The sequence below is a fragment of the Homalodisca vitripennis genome, chromosome 1 (genome assembly GCF_021130785.1).
Source record: "Homalodisca vitripennis isolate AUS2020 chromosome 1, UT_GWSS_2.1, whole genome shotgun sequence".
Classification (NCBI taxonomy): Eukaryota; Metazoa; Arthropoda; class Insecta; order Hemiptera; family Cicadellidae; genus Homalodisca; species Homalodisca vitripennis.
Genome location: NC_060207.1, coordinates 187995925 through 188022850, shown reverse-complemented (window position 1 = coordinate 188022850; position 26926 = coordinate 187995925). Strand labels below are relative to the sequence as shown.

At 33.6% G+C, this 26926-nt stretch overlaps 1 protein-coding gene across 6 annotated transcripts in view; it reads left to right on the top strand.

Moving 5' to 3' along the window:
• Nucleotides 1-3715: 3715 nt before the first annotated feature.
• LOC124352929 (facilitated trehalose transporter Tret1-like) overlaps nt 3716-26926 on the top strand; it is a 38798-nt gene continuing 15587 nt past the window's right edge. For 3 of the 6 annotated variants that reach the window (XR_006921552.1, XR_006921553.1, XM_046802661.1), the window contains exons 1-7: nt 3726-3813; nt 5610-5715; nt 7852-7988; nt 9925-10060; nt 12998-13183; nt 22032-22130; nt 22345-22538. Coding sequence is in view for 4 of the 6 variants with exons in the window: in XM_046802661.1 (XP_046658617.1) it covers nt 7884-7988; nt 9925-10060; nt 12998-13183; nt 22032-22130; nt 22345-22538 (720 nt within the window). In the remaining 2 variants the exon portion in view is untranslated. Of the gene's footprint in view, nt 3814-5609; nt 5716-7851; nt 7989-9924; nt 10061-12997; nt 13184-22031; nt 22131-22344; nt 22539-26926 lie in introns of those variants that run through there. The other 3 variants (XM_046802663.1, XM_046802662.1, XM_046802664.1) reach the window with 3 other exon arrangements.

Genomic DNA, 26926 nt, shown 5'->3' with positions numbered 1-26926 from the left:
AACGGCTTTATTGCAGAGAAGCTTAGACGGAAACCAATCAACAAGAGTGACTGAAGTGCAGGTGATTTGTAATACGTTTAATTTATGCCTTAAGATTTATTCATAAGTACTTAATATTGACTTGTACCTTTCTTGTTGACTTACCAATGTACATTTAGGTGGTAAAGTTGTGTTTACTTTAGTGGCTATTTTTATCTAAACTTACCTCAATTATAAATTAACGATCAAAGTTGTCTATAAAGTCCTAAATTTTCTCATCCATATGGTTACGAACATTTTGTTTTAACTGACGAAGCATTAATATTTTCAGACACCAGGTATTACAGAATATTTAGCGCAAATTCCATAATTGTCACCAGTAGGCTTCTCAATCTGTACGTTCGTGCAGTCTAGTTCACCAATGTCAGTAAGTAAACGAGTGATTCTCTGCCACGGAACTTTTGCTTCGTTTACATTTATTGGTGTTGTTGGTAATTAGATTCAGAAGTTAGCTCTATCAATAAAATTGTATCATAGATTATCACGGCTTTCAATTTTGCATGCTGCAGATCTATGAACACCTACATCTTCGGAATGCCTATCTGAAAACCAGGATTGGCCACAAAACGTAATAATATCTCCATTTGTTTCCTAGGAGAAAGTCCATCCCCGCGATTATCACTTGAATTTAAACACGTTCTGGCTAAAAAAATCGACGATTTCCATCTAAAACCATAACTGTTCTTTACACTCGTTTATTTCTCTACGAGTACTACACTGTAGTATAGTACTCGCAATTTTGGTTAACGCCCGTGCATCAATTCCACCATATCTGAGGTAAAACTATCCACTAACGAAAAGCTAACATGTCCTGAGTGTGAATTAATAAAATCCTAACAATTGCTAACTTTAAGACCTAGACAATTTCTCTTTATTCATTTGAATTCGTAAGCAAGTGCTAGTTTTCCGGAAAAGTCCTAGCAGTTGCTAGCCCTTTGCAAGTGCTAGCTTTTTATCCACTTGAAACCAAACAGTTGCTTGAAAATTTCTTAGACGTAACAAGTGCTAGCTAGGTTTTACTCACTTATCCCAATGTATTTGATTTATTTACTATTCTACCGATACAGCTTTTTGTCAGCTGTGTGTGTGTGTGTGTGTGTGTGTGTGTGTGTGTGTGTGTGTGTGCGCGCGCGCGCGCGCGCGCGCGTGTGTCGTAAAAAAACACTTTTATTGTTTCCTTGAGTTTAGTTAAAATATCATAATTTATATAAACACAGATTTATGAATCAAATACAAAAATTAGTTATCTTAATCATATGTATACATTAAATTATGTCTTATGTGTATTCTTCTTTGGATGAGCTTTAAGCTTAGCACAAGTATATTTTAACAATTAATACTAATAAAATAAATAAATAACTAATATTAATATATTAATATATTATTTTTGAATATTAATAAATGTTTAAAATGAACTTTAATTCAATTGAACATTAAAACAGTGATAGTAAAAAACAACAATAAAATTCAAATTATGACAAAATAGTAATAATCAGTAGGCGTAACACTATTTGTAATTAATTTTAAATAAAACCAGATTTATCCAAAATTATTCATCATTTCACAGTTTAATTAAATATAAGGGAATGTTTGGTAATTTGTAATCACAATATATACGCGTATTGCAACACAAAATATAATTGTAAAGATGAGAAGCTACATCGTTCGGAGGATGCAGACTGGAACAAAGCTCTGCAGCTGGATACTTAGACTAATTTGATTAAACCTATTAGTAAGTAAAGCATAGACGTCATCATAGACAACTAATATTATCTTACAAAATCCGCTTGAAGTGGCAAGTGAGTTTAACAACTTTTTCTCCACGGTTGCTGAGCCGGACCCATGTTTTAATGGGAACAGCACCCGAGAGGACTCGTTGACGGGATCGGTCTCGTCCATGGTCCTGTCTCCTGTGAGCGAAGCGGGGTTGGTCCGTATACTGCGGGAGCTGAAGCCGAAAAAGTCTGGTGACATCAACGGGATGTCTGTGTGGTTACTTAAGCGCTGCTTTAAGCACATTTCAGTACCACTCACAAAATTGATTAACCTGTCGTTCGCCCAAGGCGTCTTCCCGTCCACTTTGAAGACAGCAAAAGTCATTCTAATTTTTAAAAAGGACGATCCTTATGTCGCAAGTAACTATCGTCCTATTTCCATTCTTCCGGTCCTCAGTAAAATTTTCGAAAAAGCCTTCCTTCGACGATTAGAAGATTTCTTCAATCGTTTTTAAGTTATTTGTCATGAACAATTTGGATTTAGAAAAAAACAAATCGACTATTGATGCTGTCACGAGTCTCATTGATTCTGTTGTCGATGGTTTGGAGAGGCGAGAACATGTGCTTAGCACATTTCTCGACCTATCAAAGGCCTTTGACTGTGTGCATCATGAAATACTGTTGCACCAGTTATGGTCAAGCGGTGTTCGTGGTTTGCCTCACAAATGGCTCTCGTCATACCTAAATGATATAGAGCAGTGTGTGAAGATCGCGAATACTCTCTCAGGCAAAGTTAAAATGCCCTATGGAGTCCCTCAGGGATCGATTCGATTCTAGGGCCTGTCCTATTTCTCGTCTACATCAACAGATTGAGTTCATCAATCCATAACGGAAAGATGATTCAGTATGCTGACGATACGACTCTCTGCATTAGATAAAAAAACCAAACCAGATCTTGAAATCAAAGCCTTTGAAGAACTCAACTCATGCATTGACCATTTCCAATATCAATTTGAAAACAAATTGTTCAAAAACAAGCGTGATCAGTTTATGTTTTCGGCAACATGAAAACGAAATCCGACCAATTTATGGTGGATGAAACCATAATAGAAGAAGAAGAATCCACCAAGTTTCTTGGGATGCACCTTGATCGAGGGCTGACATGGAACGATTACATTAAGATTGTCTGTTCAAAGGTTGCTTCTGGCATTTATGTCTTACGCAATTAGGCAAAATTCTGTTCATTGGATATTCTGAAGACAGCGTACTTTGGCCTAATAAATCCACATTTAGCTTATTGTCTAAGATTGTGGGGTAGCTGTTCTAGATACAAATTTAATAGAGTGTTTAGAATGTAAAAGAAAGCTGTCAGAATCATTTACAAATTAAATCAAAGAGAGTCGTGTAAAGTGGCCTTCGGGGAACAACTTTCGTATGGTACAGCACAGAACTACTATTTTTGAATGCTTGCCATCTCAGGTTGGTGTAAGGCTAATCAATAGACTCCCTGAAGAGATCAAAGGCGTCAATAACCACAACAAATTTAAATCTCGATTAAAACACTTCTTCGTGTCTAAGGCATTTTACTCAGTTGACGAGTTTGCGATGGGTCGCTGGGATAGTCTTCACTAACATTAAAAAAATGTCCAACTCTTCTTCTGATATAAAGAATGATTAACGGCGACAGGTGTCACATACCCAAAAAGTAATTTTTATTTTATATTTACTTATCTATTATTTTTATTTATAATCAAAATTGTTTTAGTTATTAGATTAGGACTTTTAGTTCTATATGACGCTTGTAATACAATTATTGTTAATTGTTTCCTGCAATAAAGAATATTATTATTACACCTTTGGGTTGCTCCTAAAATGTCTCCCGTGCGTTCCACACCTCATGGCTGGTAGTTAATACTAATAAGATTAACACATTATAAAAATAAAAAATATCAGTGCCAGACGCCAGTCAGCCTCCGCCAGTGCCAAAACAAACACACTAAACTGTCACTGTCCTCTGTCCAGTCTACACTTTCACATTCCTCTATCAGTTGGTGTGATGGTAAGAAGTAGTTTGTTTATTTCAATTTGTGAGGTTATGTTTTACGCTTGCTCATAAGGTTTTGTAATCAAGGGTCATAAGGAGACCGCACTATCTGTAAAGTAAATGGTTTACTAAATAAAACTAATCTGGATAATATTAATAAGGTGACACCATTATTGAAATTAGGTTTACTAATAATACTTTTGATTAACCCTTTTAATGTCAAAGAAATTTTCAAGTTGTGCTCTAACAGTACCAAGCATTTATTAGAAGTGTGTACCTGCCAATGCCAGCAGGTTTCTAACCCTTTTTGCGATGTGTTGGTAAATAATTTGTATCTGCCATTTGTTACACAAATTTAATATTTTTTTATCTAGTATAACTATCGATTAAAAAATCAATCTATTGGAATAAAATACTAAACATAACTTGGCTCAAATTAAAATATTTTTTATTACAACAAATTTAAATGAAAAAGTTGTCAGTTTTTGTTTCATGGTGATGTAAAAAAAAATAGTTGGGCCCTATCAATAAATTCGCTGTTATTATGAACACATTAATTGAAATTTAATTGTAAAGTGTTCACAAATAAAAAAAAATTAGTCTATGTAATTTTTTTTTAAATCTAACGACATCATTTTTGAAGTCTTACGAACAGTTTATTATTTCACACAAAACATAAATTTAAGGAAAAATACAGATAAAATTATCAAACAGAAGTAAAACTAAATTATCAATTTATGTATAGTAAAAGTTATCTAGTTTTTTCTTAAATGGGATAACATTTACAAAAAAATAAAAAACCCAAAAACAGCAGTGATGAAAAGGAAAACACATGGGATGTAAATCCTTTTTATGTTTTCTGCACATAAATGTTGATTTTCTTCTCTTCCTACCAGCCTTTGTGCTGGCTGCAGTACAAATACAGTAGTTCTCCCTATCATTGGGATTTTTTCAAAAGTACATGTCAGTATTTGTATCTTCTTCGGAACCTCTGGCAGGACATCTTGGTATAATATTTATTAGGTCATCCACATTTGGCCTAGACTCTTGTTCTAAAACCTACTGTCTTACACATAATGTAATAAGATCTTATACATATTTACTAAATTATGTTTTTTTTATTAATGTAAAATCTTTTTTTTACATAAAAGTCTTTAATAAGCGACCTACACTCGTTATTCGATTGCTATTATCGAACAATTCGATATACTATCCAACTTCGATGTATGTATAAATTGTACACAATAGGAATTATAATAAATTACTGTAACAAGAAGAATCTTGTTATGTAATGTTAAATATGTAAATAACATTACAATTTTAAATACACAAATTTTACAATTACATTACAAAAGCAACTATGGTCTAGACTTATATATCAAAGAAACTGTACAATATTTATAACTTGCCCAGCTTGATATCAATAAGTAACCCCTTTGGTGAAATGGAGAAAAGAATTCTCCCCATGTGTTACCAGGAGCCAAACCCACATGTTGAAGCTACTTAAACAAATCTCTTCACTTGTGAGAAATATCTTGCATATTCTCCTCATATTCATCGCTATTTTCAAAGTCTCAAGGTATTAGTTACTTCTTGTTATTTATTGTTTATGTTAAAATGACTAATAAGATGAAATCATATGATAATTTAAATAAATTGTAACATCGAATTATCCTTAGGATATAAACAATCGAACCATTCGATAATAGCAATCGAATAAGGCCGCTTATTAAAGTCTACTCGTTTTTAAATAAATGAAATGTTTAATCTTTAATGATTTTTTTTCATGTTGTTGGTTGTTGGCATTTTAGGCGTGGCATGTAGGATGTCCGGTAAACAGGATGTTGGCACTATGCATAGCTTTTTTAGATGTACGGATAACAGGACGTTGGCACTAAAAGGGTTATACATTTAAAGGTAATTTTTACAGAAATAATTAAGTAAGATTATCTACTGTAATATAGATTTTAACATAGTAAATATGTATTACATTTTTGTTACACACAGCTAGGCTATAAGTTCATGTGACCTCAAGTTTTGTTATAATCTAATACCTAGCCTAACATTATTGTTTGTCCCTGTATTAGCCTGAGGCTATTAAGATGTTTATTTTTACAGTTTACCGACACAAATTCTTTCCAACTGAATTTATCACTTGATTTTCTGAGCTGAGTACGATAAGTGGAGCCAGGTTTTATATAACTCATTATAATAGTCACACTTCAAAACTCTTTTTGGGTGATGAACATTATTGTAAATTTTCTTGGTACATACTTTTGAAGTGACTACTTTTTTCTGATGGGTGTACTAGAAAGACAAAGTTGAAATAGGAAAATTTCAAACGTATTATAAGTATAATATTAAAAAGATTTTCATATGCATTTGTGTATAATATAACACAATTTAATAATAATATCATTAGATACAAAATCTTACAAAAAGATTTGACTGTGTTTTGGTTTTAATTTTTTTTTTAAAGTTACTTTACCGTATGAACAAAAAATAATTTTACTGTCGGAAACAACACTTTCCAGTTTATTACTCTATTTTTCATAAGAGTACAGAATTTGATGTTTTGTTGGAAAATAAGGATTAAAACACAATACACAACAGTATCGCTTGTCTAACAACACAGCTACAGTGATGTTGGGACAGCCATGACGCGATAAACAAAATGTAGATGACTTATATTACCAATATGACATCATAAAATATTTGTAGAAAGGTCATAGAACATAGTGTAGAGAATCTTAATTTTACAATGTTTCTGACTCATAAACATTCAAACAAAGACAGGCTTTAGACAGCCCGCTTGTCCTTAAAGTGGTTAAATATACATTGAATAACACCAACAATAGAACAATAACGATGCTGTTTCGTTGATCTATGAATCAATATCAACTTATCTAAAATACTACATATAAATTATTATGTTAGAATCACTTTGAATGATATTATTAAAATAATACATTTAGTATGAAAATCGTGTAATCAAGAAACAATACACCTTATATCCTTTATTTATAACATTTTGGGAGAGGTCTCAAAAATATATTTGGAAAAACATAAGCTATGACTGATTATTTGTAAGCCTTGTAATGATTTATAATACAAAAATACAGGAAAAAACATTTATTAACCAATTTTCTAACAAAGAAAACAAAATGAGGTTTACTTCCTCTCTTAGGGGTGACGGACCCGAATTTAATTAATTAATTTGGAATGTTGAAGTTTAACGTCTAAAAAACAAATAAAACCCCTTGATTGATACCAAAATTCTTATGGTTTATTTTTCTCAAGTGATATCTAGGTCTTTCATAAAGTGGACGCTGTTTGTCGAGTTGTAAGGTACCTATCTCTGCCTGTCTCTTAACTCTTTGAGTGCCAAGTGCTTATTGAACGGGTGGTGCAGTTATTTCAAAGAATATATGACAGGTGGTATCCCTCAGTACCAAGCACTCTTTTGGCATTTATGTAGTATTCCACTAAATAAGTCATAACCTTGTTTTGAAATATAAATATTGTAATTTTATAATCTTAATTTATTTGTATGTACACCTTTTTTATTGTTTCCTTTGTAAATAGGAACAAATATACCAAGTTTAAAAAAGCCTTCAAACATCTGTTGGTAATATCTGTTATAACTGAGTTATAATTATTTATATATTAGTGCACAGTGTTGAAAATTTACACTTGTATATAAGACGATTCTTTTACTTGGCAAATCACTTTTATCAGCTGTAACAAATCAAATCAAGATAGATAATCTATTTTTATTTGCTTAATTATCTGTAAAATTAGACGTTATAATGCCATATTTAACATTTACTTAACCCAGAATAAGAAATATTAAAAAAGTAAATCTAGTTGGTCCTTTCCACTTTTTTTAAATACCGGCAGGCTGACCTCTTTGTCCCGTGGAACTTCTTGGAATTACTTGTGATCCAACTAAATTGGCTCTTGTCACTCAGAGTTAAATAACAAAAAAATTAATAAAATCTCAAACTATTGTCAAGATTTATTTCAATTATATTTGTTTGAAATCTTAAATAGGTGCTTAGGAGTAGGAACAGCTGACAATCAAGATGCATGCTGAATTGGAGGAAACAGTTGAGATGTCAGCAGTTGGAGGCAAGTCAGCTGTGTATGAAGTCAACTCACAATTGCGGGAGTCTTCTTTCTGGCCTCAGGTTAGAAAAGGGAATAAATGAGGAAATGTTTATATATTAATTAAAATATACCTAACTGTAAATTCTACAAGCTATCTCATATTTCTTTACTTATTTCTGTGTTGTTTTGTTATGATTATATTACATTCTGAGATGACTGATGTATTGTGCAAAACAATTATATAATTTTAGTTGTAATTGTTATTCTGGTGCTGAAACTAATAACATTTTTCAATGATGGACTGTCTATATAAGCTTTGTCTTAGAGGTCCTATTTATTTTCTTAAAGCATGTTCTTACATTTTCCTGGTTATTACAACATTATTATTGTAGTTAGACACAAGAAGTATACTGTACTTACGTTATCAAATTCAAATGTGAGGAAATAAAGGTGATTATGGTCATGATTAATTAATGTGTATTGCATTTAGGGGTTTGGATTGCAGTTGTAACTCTACTCTAAGGTATTCATAGAGAGGGTTGTGTAATATAAGATTAAGAGAAATTAAATTTGCTAGTTAGTCTCTGCAACACAGAGATTTGAGTTCTTGTGTGTTGATCAACATTTTCCAAAAACACTATCTTCAATACATAGTCTTAAATTTAAAAACTGAGATCAATCTAATCCCCTCTCATGAGTGTATATAAGAGGGAAGGGGTTCCAGTCTCCATGAAATTTTGAAAGTCAAACATTAAAATTGCCCAGTATTTTGTTTTAAGCTAGAACAAATGTATGAGGTCTTAAAGTTCAACAATTTCACGTGCCCCTATTTTTAGGAGGTATTTTATAGTTCCTAAACCACCCAGAGTGTCAGCCCCCTCCTCCCCCCTGAAACAATTTTCTATATACGCCACTGCCCCTCTTCTCCGTGAAGTATGAGATGGTGGATGTGGGCACCTCAAACACTGGATATATCACTGATTGATTGTTGGTACAGTCAACTTTATGTTAATAATGTGATTCAATAAGCAACAGTTATTAAAGTTGAGATTGTCACCAATAAGTAGAATGCAATATAAGTATGATACCTAAGGGTATTTTTCATACTACCAATGACAGTTTTTTTTTTTTTTTTTTTTTTTTTTAATTGAACAGTGGTTTTTGATATTATAAACTCAAGGGTTCTGAAAATTAGGCACATTTATTTTCCTTCCTGACCTCCAGTCTAAGACCCCAAATTACACCCATGGCTGTGGGACTGCCAAAATTACCACAAATCAACATTCAGTTATAAGTTTACATTAATTTAGTACACTGAATGGTTTGATTAATGTAGTTGAAATTTACAGCTCTAAAATGATAGGAGGAAGTAAATATTTTTATAGTTAATATTTTATGAAATTGGCAGGGCTGGAATCGTACCTACTGCAAAGACCGGGAGGGAATGGTTTTTCAGCTAAAACCCTTCACTAGTCTTATCAGTAAAAAACGCATTGAAATTAATTATTAATAGAATATTGAACTAACATAATTGCTATTCTGTTAGAGGAATCCAAATTTAAATCCACTTCATATATCACTATTTTATAGTGTCATGTTTGCAAGTGGGAACAAAGGACAGTATAATCAATTACAAAACAAAAAGTAATAAAATTGTGCCTTATTCTGTAATTGTTTAACAAAAACTATCACCAAGTGATTAAAAATGTTGCTTTTTTGATTGATATATAGTTGTAATATTTAATCATTTATTTAAAATTCACAATATTCAATGTAGAATATCTGAAATTAAAAATGTCATGTAAACCTTGATCATTCAAAATGAACATTTATTAATGACAATCTAAAGCTGCGTAATCTTAATTAAATACAAGTTAGTTTTGAATTGTAAACAGTAACAAAGATCTGTAACATCTGTTGTAGCAGATAATTCTTTGTTATTGTCATGTATCTTTTTAATTGGCCTTTAGATGTACAACTGTGAAAGGATAACTACATGTAGTAATTTGTTTCCAGATACTTGCTTGTTTATCAGCAGCATCTCTACATTTTGCAGTAGGGGCAGTTGTAGGATTCTCCTACATAGTGATTCCATATCTTGAATCTCCAAAATCAGATATAAGAGTGACTGAAGAAGACATGTCTTGGCTAGGTGAGATATGTTATTCACAGTTATAACGTAGATTTTGCATAAATTGCCTGATACAATAAAATTGTCCTCATGGCAGCACTTAGGAAACTTTCTACATAACTTTACCAACATCATTCCCAGAGCCCAAAATCATCCCCCATTTCAAAGTGTATATGTATAAATAAATAAATATATATATATATATATATATATATATATATATATATATATATTGAGTATATAAATATACTGAATATTTTTTATTTAGAGGTTAATGTACACTGATGATGGTTAACCCATTGGCTTATACATATTTTTACTATCAGCTCAACTGGAGTTATCGTATTAAAAATGCTAAAAACATAAGAGTTTTGTTATATGTTTATAAAAAATTTATTTTTCAAGTCATTTGGTTATATTTTATATCTTTTTTGGATTAACATGAAATGGGCTTTAATAATAAATAAATAGTGATATATTTGGTCATAATTTAAAAATAATAATGCTGTACAAACTAAAAAAGTTTTAGAATTTTTAAAATTTTAAATTATATTATATTATAATATAAAATAAAATACCCCATTGTTGCTTTTATTTTATTTGAAATGTATTTCTCTACCTAGCAATACTAGAATATGTGTATATATATAATATGTGTATGCATAATTTATCAGAATAAATGTTTTTCTAAATACTGAAAATTTCAAGAATATTGATTTTTTTCTCTTGTAGTACACTAATATTCTTATAGTAACTTATTATTCATTTAAATTTCAATTAACTGTAGTATTGCAGTTTTTCTTATGTGTTACAACAATATTAGTCTAATTTATACTAACATTTAGTTGAAAAAGGAGTTTAAAAAAAATTATTTTGATGGCGCTGTACTTGTCACAGAACGGTTCCGTGATATAAATTTTGAGCCCAGACTAGCTGTCACGGAACCGTTCCGTGATACATGGCCAATGGGTTAAAAACCAAAACACGTGTATCAATAAAAAGATTTTTAAAAGGGTTTTTGTTACTTTTCATTACATTAATATATATATATATATATATATATATATATATATATATATATATATATATATATATATATACATAATATATATATATATATATATATATACAATACAAATTCGCTTTATTCATAATTTGTACATAACATGTAACAAACATAAAATGGCGTCAGTTTACAATATACCATACATTACAATAACTATGGTATCATAAGATAATACAAGGTGCATAATGCCTACTCAATCTACAAAATTTATATTCTAGGCCCATGACAAATCGGTCATTATAACGGTTATCATTATGTACAAGATTATCTTGTGTATTTTACATTTTAGTCCTTAAGGCTACTAACTAAAGACAAAAAACTCATCAAATGAATAAAGTGGTCGACTGATCAAATACTGCTTTAGCTTATTTTTAAAGTTTTGAAAATTGTCAATTGCTAAAATATCTTTAGGTAAATTATTGTAAAATCTAATGCCTGCAACTATTGGTTTTTTCCTTGTGAACTGCAAATTAATCTGTGGAGCTGCCAATTGATTACGGTGTCTAGTTGAATAGTTATGGAAGGTGCCTAATCTAGATAAGCTGTTATATATATGTTATGTAACATGGCTTGTGGAAACAATAACTGTCTAAAAAGCTTAAACGTAGTCTACAAATTTACACTTTAAAATTTCTTGGCTAAGTTTGTTGGCCATTTTGATAAGCCATTTCTCTCTAATATGGCGCCCATTTAAACTTTTTTACTTCTTAGCTCCGTTATGTGTAGACCTAGAGAAAGAAAAAGCGTTCTAGAATACTTGTATTTCCAAAACATTGTATAATAAACAAATTTTTGCATTTCAAACCTTTTTTCGAGACATTAGTTACATGTAACTAACTCTCATAAGAAATTTATTATTAATACTTTAGTTGTTACAAAATCTACCTATTTCTTTCCATTGAGCTGAAAGGGCTATTTTTTAGTTTGCTCTGTCAACTTGCAGTCATTAATTTCCAATTAGTTCTAAGTCCATTTCTAACTTGGAAAACAATACCTCATTTGGACTGTCTGATGTCTTCACAATATATGTGGTAGTATGAATGTGTTTTGCAAAGAAAATATTCCTCTAATTCGTTTAAGACCAACATTATTTTTCGGTATCCAAAACATTTATGTCCCACAAAAAAGGATGTTTGACCAAAATCACAAATAAAATAACTGTTCTGTTGGCATTGGGAAATATTCGAAAGCTTAACAATATTTATCATACCTTGTTTATTTAAATAATTATAATATTTATTCGGCTTAAAATTGAAATTTTATATATTTATTTCAGAAAGTAATTAAAAATGTACCTACATTTTTTAAATAAAAAAAATTAACCCATGCAAAACAATAATTTGAGTTAAAATATAATATTGCATAAAATAAAAAGTTTACAAAACCACTTTTGGTTTGAAAATAAAAGTATATGATGATATTAATATTTTGAAGTACACACTGTGTGGTACTATTAAAAAATTGGGTATATAAATGATAGTAGTTAAATTGTAACGTATGATAATTATATTTATTACAGAGATCTTGGAAAGCAAGGACTCACCCATGCACAATAATAAATGTTATAATACTGACTCAATAATTTCTCTGCCGTCAGTTGTCAACAAAGAGTTAAGTCTTTGTAATGTAGAATAAAAAAAAACCAATGTTTTTGTCAAATTTCAAGACATAATAAATTATAATTTATTACAAAGATGTGTAAATAGTATTTGCTATACTTTAAGTTACATTAATTCGGATTATTTATATAAATTATAGTTCTTGGATAACTTTTTATTTAGTTTTGTTTAGATTTTATAATGTAATAAGACCATTTTATTAGCCTACTAAATTATATTATCTATTGTCATTAAAGTATTTCTGATGCTCTATCACACATTGGTTTTGTTCAGGTAGTGTGGTAGCACTGATGTTGCCAGCGGGGTCCATGGTAGCGGGGTGTATCATAGACAAGATCGGACGTCTCAACACCATCAGGGTTGCCATCTTGCCCTATGTAACAGGCTGGTTTTGTATAGCAGTGGCGACTGGTGTTCCCTTTCTCGTGGTTGGCAGGATCCTCACTGTCTTCTCTATGGGTACAAAGACACTTGTTATAACATTAACTATATCCATAACTATATAACTAACATAACTATATCCATCCTTGCAGGATAAGGATATAGTTTTTAGAACAACACATGACTTTCATCTTGGTAATTGAACACATGTTGATTGAGAGTGCATGTACTATGAGAGTATTCGTGGACACTCAACACACTTGAATGGCTGACATTTTGTTAAAATTCACTGTCCACAATTGAGTGTTTTAAAGCTATAAATTTTTGTTAGATTTGCAAAGGATGTTTGTTTACCATTGAACTGTCTCTTAATTTTATTAAGATAGTTAGATTCAGTTTGGAAAAATATTAAACATTTATTAATTTACCTCTCACTTAAGTAAAATTGTTTCAAAACGTAAATGAGAACTATAAAATGTGTAACGTAAATCATTTAAACTGCCTTTTAGTTTGATTAATGTAATGTATTTAAAAGTCAACTTATCTAATACTCATTTATTCCTGTCAAAGAACTCTATTTGTATGTTAAGATTCTCAAAAAATGTATTTTATATAAATATTAAATTAATTAATTATCTTTGTCATACATTCAAAATTTGTTAGCATGGCTATACGTTTTTTCGATATTAGAATGTCGTCCTCAGGCTTCCATCAAAGCCAAATGGGGATGATGTTCTAAAATCAAAACACAAATCATGTTAACACACTAAAAATTAGGAATGATAGAGGTAATTAATGAAATAAATATTTATATGTCAGTAATCATTTCCAGGGCTAAAAGTATGTTTAGTAAAATTTTTTTATACGAAAAAAAGGGTGTTAAGTGCCACACCCTTTCCCACCAGGTCTGGTACAGGCTATGGAATTATGCCACCATGTCGCTCAACACAAATGACTTCAGTGCGAGCTTAGCTTGCAGTGTAGAAGGTTGAATGTATGTGCTCTGTTCTAATATTGAGCATAACCTTACAATTGTGTTGGTTTCTCCCTGGTTACGTGGCACGGTTTCAGCGAGCACCTCCTTTGTTTGTATGTCGGCGTGTCACGTGTATGACTGTACGGTTTGCTTTTAGTTTATACCTAAAATTACTTGTGCGAATGAGAATGACTTCAATTGTGACGATCCACTGAGTGATTCAGACGATAATTCAACCGACAATACATTGACTCTCCTGACAGTGGTGATGATTTGGCCTTCGATGTAGCGCTGAAACATGGCATGGGGCCATGTTTCAGCACCTGGAATGAGGGATATTCCTTTTACTGGAGACAACAAACTACTGATATCTATTCCAGAAACAATTGAATGGTTCAATAATTTTGAAGATATTGTTTTTTTGGAAGAAATCTACTGATACACCAATGTTATCAAACTTTTTTGTGACCTAAAAACCATGCCAAGCTTTCTTATACACATGTAGAACTGAAGGTTCCTAAATTAATAATTTGTATTGGTGTACTGATACACATTAGAACAATTAGAATAAACTGCATTCAATATTACTGGAAGACTGACATGAAATAAGATCTGCAGTTTTTTTGAGAACAAATAAGCCATGAAAAATTTCAATTAATTTTGAGTTTGTTTTTGCCCCCCAGACAGTATGTGGAAGGAACGCGCCATAACTATGGGATAAAATTTTACACCCTCTGTAGTACTCTGAAAGTCTGTATGATTTAGGGAGGGGAGGAAGGACACTCAGGAAATTTTGAAATGCACCTCATGCAAGACTTTTTGAACAAAGGTCATGCTCTCTACATGGACAATTTTCACAACAGCGTGACACTTGCAAGTAAACTCATTGCCCACAAAATTTATTCTATGGGCACCTTACGGGTTGACCGAAAGTTCAACCTATGACCCGTTGCTACAGCCAAATTGAATGAGGGTGAAACTACCTGCCAGTATGGAAATGGGGTTTTAGTGGGAAAATGGAGAGATTAGCAGAATGTTCTATACATCTGTACTCAGTTTGAAAATACTATGGAAAGAGAGAAACAAAAAGAAAAACCTAAACCTATAGTACATTATAATGCCCATATGAAAGAAGTGGACAGAGCAGACCAACTGATAGAAAGAAACTACCCTATTACTACCCTAAACGTCTTACTACCCTATAGAAAGAAAAAACTTATCAGGTGGTACAAAAGATATTTGTACATTTTATTCAAATGTATTTGGTGAATTGTGTGTTCTTTCTGAACATGAATGCAGGCAGGAAAAAATTACATTTTTAGATTTTAGAGACAAATTGGTAGATGCTCTTTTTCCCCAAATCCAGTATAGCCTGTCAGAACTCTTCCAAGGGAACTCTCATCACCACCTAGTCCAAAATGAAGAACGATACCAGAAGGATTATCGGAAAAGAAAAAAGTGCATGGTTTATGCAGAAAATGAATTGAAAAAAAAGCTCACATCGTATTTGTGCAGTGATTGTCCAGGACAACTTACATTTTTGTCTATAATTTGTAGTTTTGACAAATTTAATAAAAACTAGTTTTTGGAGGTTTGAGGACTGTAAATAAATAATTATCTCTGTTATGGCATTATAAACAGTATTTAGAGGTTATAAACTGTATACCTAACAGTGGAACGATTGGGGGAATAAGTCCTGTGACAGTGTTGTGTGCTAGAGTGTTGTGCTGTAGGCACGCGGCACATAACCGTGCCATCAAAGAGACGTCATAATAAAAACACTACTTTTGACTTCATTGATCATTTAAAGGAGTTGTTTGGGTGATGTTTTTGTTTCACTATTCGAAAGTGTAAAAGCACTTTACTCCTTTGTGTCAGGCAACAGTAGAAGTGTCAGCACGCCCGCACTCTTCAACAGGTACTTTTAAGTGTACGTAGTGTGCTATAGTTTAAGTGCATACAGTAACAGTTTAAAATACACAATATATTAGCAAAGTGCAATAAAATACATAACAAATATCATATATTATGTTTGTAAGCGTAGATGAATTATTGTGCATTTTATTTGCCTTAGTATTTTAAATAGTACTATATGATAAGTCTAAGTTGTATAATTTCTTATTATATTTCACATGAATACAGTAAATATTACACCTGGTGTACTACAGTATAAAATATCCAGTGTTATAAAAATTACAATTTTCTGTAATATTAGTCACTGCAACCAACTGCAGGAAGTAAAAACTGTCATGATAGTATGTGGTTTTATTATCATTTGCAAAATTGAATCTTTGTGGTAAGCAAACACTAGTTGAATATGCCATGTACCACAATTGTGTGCTGTGTTGTAAAAATACATTTTTACTATAAACCTATATGTGTAATACATTGGTTTTGCATAATAATATAGATAAATATATATGACTACCCAAAATAAGTGTTTTCTCTTTTTTTTAAGTAGTGGGACTGCACCTGGTAAAATGTTTTAATATAATAAATATCATAATCTGAGATGGCCAATTTATTCTTCATTTTATATAGTTTTAGAAAATATATAATGGTATCCAGGTTCTCTTTAAGACAAATTGAATATATTTTAAAACCCTCAAATGGTACACGAAAGGTTAAATTTGTTACTATGCATACGATTATTTTTAAAAAAAATTAAAAAACAAATCTTACACTAAATTTTCTCAAAACATACAAGAATTTAGAGAATTATATTAACTCCAAAACAATAAAAAAAATTAATAACAAATTTTCAAATATAATTAACCAATTTCCAAATATATTATTTTTTAATATTTATATTTGAAAATTGATAGGATGTACCTAAATTTGTTACTATAGACACAATCGTTTTCAAAAATGAAGATTAACCCTGGATCTGGCAGTTTTCAAATTCCTATAATGGCAGGCACTATTTTGCTAGTTGTGCACACCTTCATTCAAACCTATGTAGAATGTTTATTTTTGAAGTAAAGTATACACTATTATATATTTTCTTTTTCAGTATGAAACCAGAAACATGTATATGCAGTTGGAGTAATTTTTTAATTTCTATTTAGTACTTTTTTTTCATTATAAGTAAAAAAAAAAAAAAAAAAAAAAAAAAAAAAAAAATCCAAAAGTAAAGCCTCATAAAAAATATTAATAATTTTTTTATCACTTTTCAAGATATACAAAATCTTCTAAGAAAGGTTCTTTATGCAAAACACATTAAAAAAATTACACTTTCCCAAAAGTGTTTACATTATTTTTGGTAAATTGTGAATCGATGTATTTTTACAAAAAATTACATAATCACATTCCAACATTTTTAGATATTTTCTGTATGCTTATTATATTTTTAGACATTCTCTATGTTGTAGAGCATAAAATTTTAGAACAGAAAAATATATTATTTAGCTTATTTTCTATGTTTATATGTAAAAAATTTTGTTGTAAATTCTGAGAATTGTTTTTTTTCCAGGAAATAAAAGTTGATAAAAACACACAATATACTGACAGAAAAATGCTTCAAATGAAGTAAAATTTATTGTAATAATAAAAAATATGTACATACATAAATCCATGGCATTTTTTTAATCCAAAAAATTAGTCGGACTCGCTGGAAGACGACGAGTTGACCACTCGACGTCTTCTCTGTTCAGGACGAAGGAGGTAAGTGTTCAAACTTGGGTTGGCACTTGTAGTGGATTCCAATTTTACAATCGGCACACCAGATTGTAGTTTTTTTATTACACACTGTACACTTTCTATTGTTTTTTCCCCGGCAAGGATTGCAAGGTATGATTGGTGGGGGGGAGGGGGCGCTGATGTAGAGGTGCATCACCCTGAGGAAACTGGAGCAGCAACTAAAAGAAGACTGTCTACAATGTTGTTCATAAACTCCCATTCTGCTCATAGGCTTTTCAGAGTGGTATCTGTACAAGATATAAGCATTTAGGAGCGCCATATCAACAAAATTGTATACAATTTTCTTCCAGTATCGCTTGGTTGTGCGGCTGCAGGTCAAGTGAAAAAATACTTTTATCTTTGCAATCAACACCCCCCATGTGTTGATTGTATCCTGCTATTACCACCGGTTTGATACTGTGCTTACCACTACGACTTACCACCTCCTGATCCTCTGCATGGTAGGCCGTAGTGATTAAGCATGACAGGTTTTCTAGTTTTGCGTTCCCTATATTTCACGATAAGCACCTTGTTTTTTCCTGAAATATAGGGATTCGCCAACTGATATGTTAGATTCTTTTACAAGATTTGAAATAAATCTGCTTCCTTTACTGATAGTGCCTGTAAGAAAGGTCTTCCTTGTGAATAAAAATTTTGCAAGAGGACTTTTGTGTAAAAAATTGTCGGTAAACAGGTGGTAATATTTACGGTATAGGCCAGCATTCGTCATCAAGTCATCCACAACTTTTTGGTTAAATGGATCAGATCCACCTTCCAAAAAGTCCTTGCCTGAATATAATGCCGATTGCATGACATATCCCGTCGCAGAATCACAAAGTTCGAATTTCTTTATGCCAAACCTTGCGTGCCGTTTATTAGCCATGTATTGAATAAAAGTACAACGGTTTCTTCATGCCAATCATACTTTCATCAATACAGATTTCCTGGCTTGGCACAAAGTGAGACCTGAAGGCATCGTTCATGTGATCGATAAAATCACGCACCTTCACCCAAGGGTCATACCCAGGGTGGCCCTTGTTTGGAGATTCACGATTCGATACATGAAACATGCCTAGGATCTGTTGAAACCTACGTAATGTCATGGTCCTTAGAAAAGAAAGGTATGAACAGACTAGGTGGGTCGACCAGTATGATTCAACAGTCTTTCTTTTCGTAAGCCCCATGCTGATTAGTAGAGCCCAAAACTTCTTTATCTCTTCAACAGTCACATTGACCCAAGGAGAGCAAGCCGTGAACTGGGACGAAGCCTCCCTCTAGCTCGTAGTGAATCAATGTGTCTTTGAGCAAAATTGTTTGTTTCCCGAACCATCAGGTTCCAAACAAAATTGTTCATGAACAGATAAAAAAAGTCTATTGGCTTCGAACACCTTTCGGTGTGTCGAGGTCCAGGGCCTCTAACCTTAAATTTAGATTCACCTGTCTTGGCCTCTCAGGAGGATACGCCCTCAACCACAATGGCTGGACAGGAGGAAGTTGGGGCTCCGCAGCTGATGGTGGGGGTTGTACAGCCGGTGGATCCGCAGCTGGTGATGGGGGGTTGTACAGCCGGTGGCTCCGCAGCTGGTGATGGGAGTTGTACTGCCTGTTGATCCGCAGCTGGTGGTGAGGGTTGTACAGCCGGTGGCTCAGCAAGCTAAATATGGTAATTCCGCAGTAGGTGGCGGGGATGCCAAAGGCTGTCGCCGTCTTCTTTTTCTGGGGCGTTTCTGGGCATCATCGCTTGAACTTTCTTCCTCCCCTTCTAGTGGTTCGTAATCGTCCCCACTACCACTCGAAAAGTCTGTGAGCGACACATCCAAATCATTTTCAGACAGGGCAAAGATGTCATCGACCATCAAAGAATCCATTTTCACTCTCCGATTCATTTGCCACCTCTATATCGGAGGAATTCACCTCCCTTAGGCCTAGAGAGGACGAGAGTCTTGAAATCCCTGCAGATGTGCTGGGGCCCAGGGTGAATTGGTGTTGATGTTACGGGGGGCGTTTCAATCAATTTCACTGTCGGTTAGAAACTCATCATCTAAGAGTAATTGTCTGAGTTCACCTGACTTATTTACTAGGTCACTCATATTGTTCGATAAATAAAAATAAATAAATAAAAATAAATAAAATAAACACTATTTGTAAACTAGGCCTATTCCTGTGTATAAAAGTTTTATAATTAAAAATTTAGCCTACAGGCTCACCTGTGTATGTCAATAAATTATTATGCAATATATGAAACAAAAACAAAAACCATTCTTCACCTTACTGTGTATAAATAAAATCCTAGAACTTACAACACAAGTTCAAATGCACAGTCAGTGATGCCGGTGAATCAATATGGCGGTCACAGTCCCCTCGAAATTTATAAAGTTTGTTCATCAAATACACGCACACACTTGATTAATTCCATGAAGATGTTCATATCACTAGGTGGCAAATTTCACAACGAAAAAATTTTGATGTACTTTGATATAAACACATCACTAATAATAGTATTATATACACCAAAATACTAGCGACTAGTCAAACTAGTCGTCTAACATTACAGAAATGTCGCAAACAATGGTCGCTTCGAAGGTCTTTCTTCACAATGTGGAGCTAAAAATAGATGTTTGAAGCAGATGTTCTTGTAAAGAAAGGAATTCCGAACGCAGTGATGTAGCCAAGCTCATTCCCACACAACATTTCCCTCGTCAAGAGTATAGGGAAAAATCCCGTTTTTTTCCGTTCTCTCGATGGGCGCGAGCAGACACGGCAAACGAACATTTGTATTGCAACTTTATAATTTCAGTGCACACTTATTAGGCATTATTATTCAATAAACTATACATCAAATTATTCTGTGAAACCTCCAAATTAATGTGATATAATATTTGTCTTACTAAAATCTTATTTTCGAAAGGAAAAGTTTGATTAAAAAGATGACTGCATGAACGACTAAGTGACTAGTCGTTCAACATTGGAGAAACATTTTTTGGCGACTAGTGACTAGTCGTCTAACAGATGGAGGGTTAAAAAAGTAAATTTTGATTTGTAAATATTTCATTAATTATTTTTACAATAAATAAATACTAATTTTTAACTTTTACTGAAATATTGGCTTAGTTTGGGGTTCCAGAAAGCATGAAGTGAAACCTAGGTGTCACTGTCAAGATATATAATATTGTGGCTCCCAAACACTTTCACTGCACTGCACAATAGCCTAGATTGACCTTAGGTTACTAAATACAACCTATCACATATAAAACCATGAAATTACTAACAAAAACACTATGTATTGATTAAAAAACCTCAATAAACTCATTTATAAGTAATTAATAAATCCTTTTGTGACTATGTCTAAAGAGCAAAACAGACTGATACATGCAGGGCCGTGCGCAGAATTTTATTTAGGGGGGGGGTTCTATACTTATTTTATGAAATAAAAAAGAAGAAACTTAAATAAGTAATAGATTAAAAATTAATACGTATGGAAAATGAGTTTATTATAAAATTGTAAAACTACATACTTTTAATACATTTGTAACTCATTCTAAAAGTAAAAACTTTTTCAAATAAAAACATATGTGATCTACTCTTTCAATAAGTTGATGTGTCGAGGTACAGAAAAAAAATTCATCTAATACTGAGTTCACATCTATTTCAATGTCTCGATGAATGTTCAGTGATGCCAATCCGTTCAATCGATTTTCACTCATGGTAGAACGCTCCGTCGCTCTATCGCTCTGGTCCGCGCATGCGCGCTCCGTTTTTGGTCCCGCGCAACCAATTGTGTAGCGCGTCGGAGCTCCAATTTTTAAACAGTATATAACACAAATCAGGCGGAAAGCGCGCGCATTCAAACGATTGGAAATATTTGCGCGCGCATGCGCGTAAACTGACGGCGCAATAGAGCACAATTAAACTGATATATGGAAACAATATGATATATCCCAATCTTCAAGGGGGGAGGGGTTGAACCCCAAAAAACCCCCCCCCATGCACACGGGCCTGGATACATGCTTCAAAAAAGTTTATGTTACTGTGACATCACTGTTACTAAAACAGCAAAAAACATTTCACAATTGAAATCAGCAATTATCTTTGTTTGAAATGGTATATAAAAATTAATGTTGGTAGTGTAGACTTATGTACTGTATGAACTATCAAAATGGGTGCTTGTCAAATCGGCTTTATGTGGATTGCCACATCAGAATCAATTCAGGTCAACATTATAATATCGATTGCCAGTTCCAGGGTTAATGAAGGTTCAAAATATTGTTGCAGGTTTAGCTTGTATCCCAGCTGTGGTATATATCACAGAAGTTGCCAAACCAGACCACAGAGGAGCCCTCATTTGTACATCACCTTTTCTGGCATCTTTGGGTAATTCGTTGACCTCATATGAGGGTTTATACTTTCACAATAGTCTCAATTTAATATTGTGTGCTTTTAGAATTTAATAGTATTGATTAAGAATGTTGACAGAAGATTTTGATTATAAATCAATTTGCAAAGGGAACTAATTGTGTAACTGAATGATGGTTGCTAATTTTGGTATATAAAGTTGGTTACAAATGAAGCTGACAGAGTTTTACAGGTATTCTTGTGATGTATGCTAAAGCAGCTTTCATTTACTGGAGAACCATCTGCTGGATATCCATCTCCTACTGTGTCCTGCCTCTCCTGCTGATGTACTGGTGGTCTCCAGAGAGTCCTGTCTGGCTGGTGTCTCAGGGCAAGACTGAACTAGCACTCACATCTCTGAAATTCCTCCAGAGGAGTGATAGCAAGGTATTTGTTTAGAACTCAGTTGTAGTGGAGAGTTTTGCATATATTAATCCTGAATTTGGCAGTTGGAATTCCTATAATGTCAGGCACCATTCTATCAGATGTGCATATCATCATTCAAACATATGAAGAATGTTTATTATTGAAGTAAAGTACTAGTACATATTTTCCTTTTCAGTACATTACAAGGAACATTTATATGCAGTTGGGTGTATTTTTGTATTTTAATTTAGGATTAGTTTGGCTTTAAAAGATTAACAAATCAAATTCCAAAGTAGAGACATAAAAAAGAAAAAATGTTTTTTGTTTATTTGTTCAAAATATACAAAGAGTCTACAAAATGTTTTTACGCAAAACATTGAAAAAATTCCACTTTCCACAAACTGTCTGAAATTTTATAAAAATAGTCAAATATTGTGTTTGTAAAAATACTTCATATTCACATTCAAACACTCTTAACAATTTCAATATAGTTATTATATTTTAAAACTGGGACCATTATGTACAACTTGATGGGAAACTTCACGATAAAACATTTGATGTCACTTGATACAATCACAACTCTATAATACAATAAAAAATAACAAAATACTAGTGACTAATCAAAACTATTCATTTGACATTATAGAAATGCTGCTAACCATGTTTGAAAAGGACAAGAGAGTTATGAACAGATGTTTGATGCTCTTGTTCTGAATACAGTGATGTAGCCTGCGACCTCGTGGCGTCGCGACCGGAAGGTGGGACCTTATAGAGGAATAATCCGTGGATCCGCCACTAGATTCCGTCTATTCCAAAACCTAACCAGCTTTGATGATTAAATAAATACTAATAATTTGGGTATAGTTCCGAAAGGTTCCCTAACAAAATACTACTATAATCTAGACCACCCACGCTAACTTCTCCCGGTCCACCCTGCTCGAAAGCTGCACAACGACTCTCTGTGTGCACAACCTCCGGTCACAGCCTGAAAACCTAGCAGGAACCATCCTACCAGAACCTGTCCGGAAGAATTCCGGATGGTAGGAGGCTCCTATTGTTTGAGCTAAAGGCTAGAGGTCGGCGCAGCTGGCTAAAGCGTTCGCGGCAACAGACGGATAACGCGCGCCAAATTCAAAACTGTAGCGGCACTCGCCGCATCCTCCCCTCCTTCTCCGAGGAGTTCGAAGGCTTAGCCATTAAGAGTGGTAGAAAGGGTGAGAGGAAAGTTATTTGGAAGTGAACCAGTTAAAGTTAAATTGAGCCAAAAATCTTAAACTAGAACGCAGAGTTTACTAAAATATTCAAATAACACTACCATGCAGAAAGGCGGTGCAGAAACCGCGCCCATTCTCGCTGAACAGCTCCAGTCCTCAACCACAGACAACTTCAACCCATAAGTGGAAAGCAACTAAGATCTATCTATCACCAATATGTCACATACCTGCTAAATACTTCTAACTCTTCCAAGGTTAAGGTTGGGCTTCTTTAAAAAGTTTAATTAAATTATAGAAGATAGTCTAGGTAAAAGGAATCAGTATTCTGGAAACCGTGTTTGACTGAGAATCACGACCTTCATTCAGCCCCATCATCAGACTCAGATTTCCCTCCAAGAATAGGCCAAGTAGGAAAGGAGAAGTTAAGGAAATTTTATTCTTGTGTAACTCATAGAATATTTCTTCCATCGTAGCTGGCCATAATCCTAGTCCTGTTCCCCTTACTTCCCTCCCCCCTCCCGCAGCGGGAGACAAGCCTGCTGCCAACAAGCCAATCTACCGGACGCAGAATGAGAGGGAGTGAAAGGTCCCCATGACCTCTCTGGAAGAACATATACAATTAATAGTTTGTTCATATTCTTTCAATATTTGAAATATAGGAAAGGTGGTGAAAAGATGAAATGGCCATTGGAGAAATAAATCCAAATCTAAATGATGAGGTCTCCTAGTGACTACAGTCATAAGAGGCAAGGAAAGAGGAGAATTGGTCTGCTAACAAGTTCTTTAAACTTATCTACCCTATTAGTTTTTCAAGATAGTTTGGTGACATATGGCGAGTAGTTTTCCCTAAATGGAGTGTTCAGATCGAGAAGGATGGGCCAACAAACAATAACTCAAGAGAAAAAAAAAAACTCCTGTTGGCTCAGAGTTAGTAGGCCAGGAAATGATTGGTAATAACCATTAATATGTGGATAGGATAACCACTCTATATAACTAACACATACAAATAAATATACATATAACTGACCATTATAAGGTCGTAACACGCATGCTCGAAAATACAAAGTAATATCTATCACGAAAAACCATACACAAACACTAAATTACACAGAGATAAACATTTATAGCAATAAATAAGGTTTGACTAACTGGCGTGAGTGCTTCGCTAAAGCTTTAGCCTAGTTGTATATAGGAGAAAACTTTGTTGAACAGTCGACTATAAGGGAAATGCTAAATAATGTCGGTTCTAAAGCATTTATCGATACAAATTATTCTCTATCCCTAAATGCCTTAAGTTATAACTTAACAACAACAAAAATAATTAATTAATAGGATAGAGATAGTTAAAGATGTGTTAATGAAGTGTGTTTGGGGTTGCGCATAGGAGGCAATGAGACTGTCGCTGCTCCCATTAATGATTACAGAAAAAAATATATAAATAAATACTAAATCAAGGAAGCTGTAAATACTTCAAACAAAAAAAATTTTAATGGCAGATCTCATAACCACCCATCCCCGTGTAAGTGTATAGTAGACAGTTTGGACCAAACATCAGAATTGCCAAACCCAACACCAGGTAACAAGAGGAGAGCACGCGCAGGTGAACTCCTTAGCCAAATCCACCTCAGTGTCAGGCACAGCCACCAATGCAGGGTCCCAAAGAAGAGTAGAAAAAGAAAAGGAAATGTTATTTGTAAGGTGTAATAAGAAAGAAGAATGAAAATAAACTCAAATTAAACCTAATATCACAATGGCTTTTTCGGAATAGAGGAAAAATCCAGTGGCAGATCATTGTCGTGGAGTTGGGAGAATGCACTTTTTAATATGGGATACATGTGCTGACCTAACAAATTTCTTGGTTTTTGGGTCACGCAAGGCAACTGTTACAGGGGAGGTAAAGGTCTCAATTTCCAAAGGTTTAGACCACATAGGCTGCAACTTGGCTGAGATGTGTTTGGGTGCATTACTCAGGTTAAATAGTCGATACATAACTGTATCACCCACTCTAAAGGGAACCTGTGCTCGACCTTTATTATACTGTTTGGATACTTTATCCTTAGCACGGATCAGATTGTCTAGAGCTTTACTCCATCTCTGTTCCATGTTTCTTGGTTCAGAATTAGGTTCTAGAAGTTGGTCAAGATTCCATTTATTTTCCAAAGGAGTGCGGATAGTGTATCCCAAAAATATTTCAGAGGGTGAAGTGCCAGTGCTCTCGTGCTTAGAAGAATTAAAGGCGGTTTGAAAATAATGTAGGTTTTCATCCCACTGAGTATTGTCTTTGTGGTGGAAAATTCGCAAGGCAACTCCGATATTTTTGTTCACACGTTCAGCGTGCGAACTTTTCGGGTAATAAGGAGAAGTCCTAATGTGTTTAATCCCAAGCTCATCGCACATGTTTTTGAACTGATGAGATTTGAAACAACTGCCAGAATCGGAGACAATAGACTGGGGAAACCCAAAGTAGGAAAATAGGCCTCGTTTAAGGGCATTTACTGTAGTTAAAGCTGTTGAATTCTTAGTTGGGATCATGACAGAAAATTTGCTAAACGCGTCTACAATGGTTAGTAGCCACTGGTGACCACGTTTTGTTCTAGGGAGAGGACCAACATAGTCAATCATGATCTTTTCAAAAGGTCTTTGAGCTAGATCAGACGATAGATAACCATATTTTGTGTTTGGGGCTTGCTTACAGCGCTGGCACTGCAAGCATGATTTAACCATGTTAGTTATTGTTGTACTAAGATCAGAACTGTAAAATGTTCTTTTTAACCGATTTAGTGTTTTGGAGATTCCCAAATGTGCTCCAACTGGGGACGTGTGATACATGGCAAATAGCATGTGGTGTAGTTTTTTGGGAACAACAACACGCGGTCTGCTCTGGGAAGGGGTTTTATAGACTAAGACATTATCAATTATTTCATAGTTTGGAGGGTGTTGTCCAGACTTAATTGACTTAATTATATTTTTTAATTCTGGGTCTAGGGCTTGATGTTCTCTTATGTCTTGGAAGGCTTCTGGTAGAGAGAAAAGAACTAAACATTTTGAGGTAGGATTTTTGGGTTTGTTTGTTGAAAGTGTTGAACTTGTGTCATGTTGTTGGGGAGTTGTGGGGTCTTCCTCGTACAAACGAGAGAGGCAGTCTGCAACAACGTTCTCTTTGCCCTTAATGTGACTGACTTGAAATTTAAATGT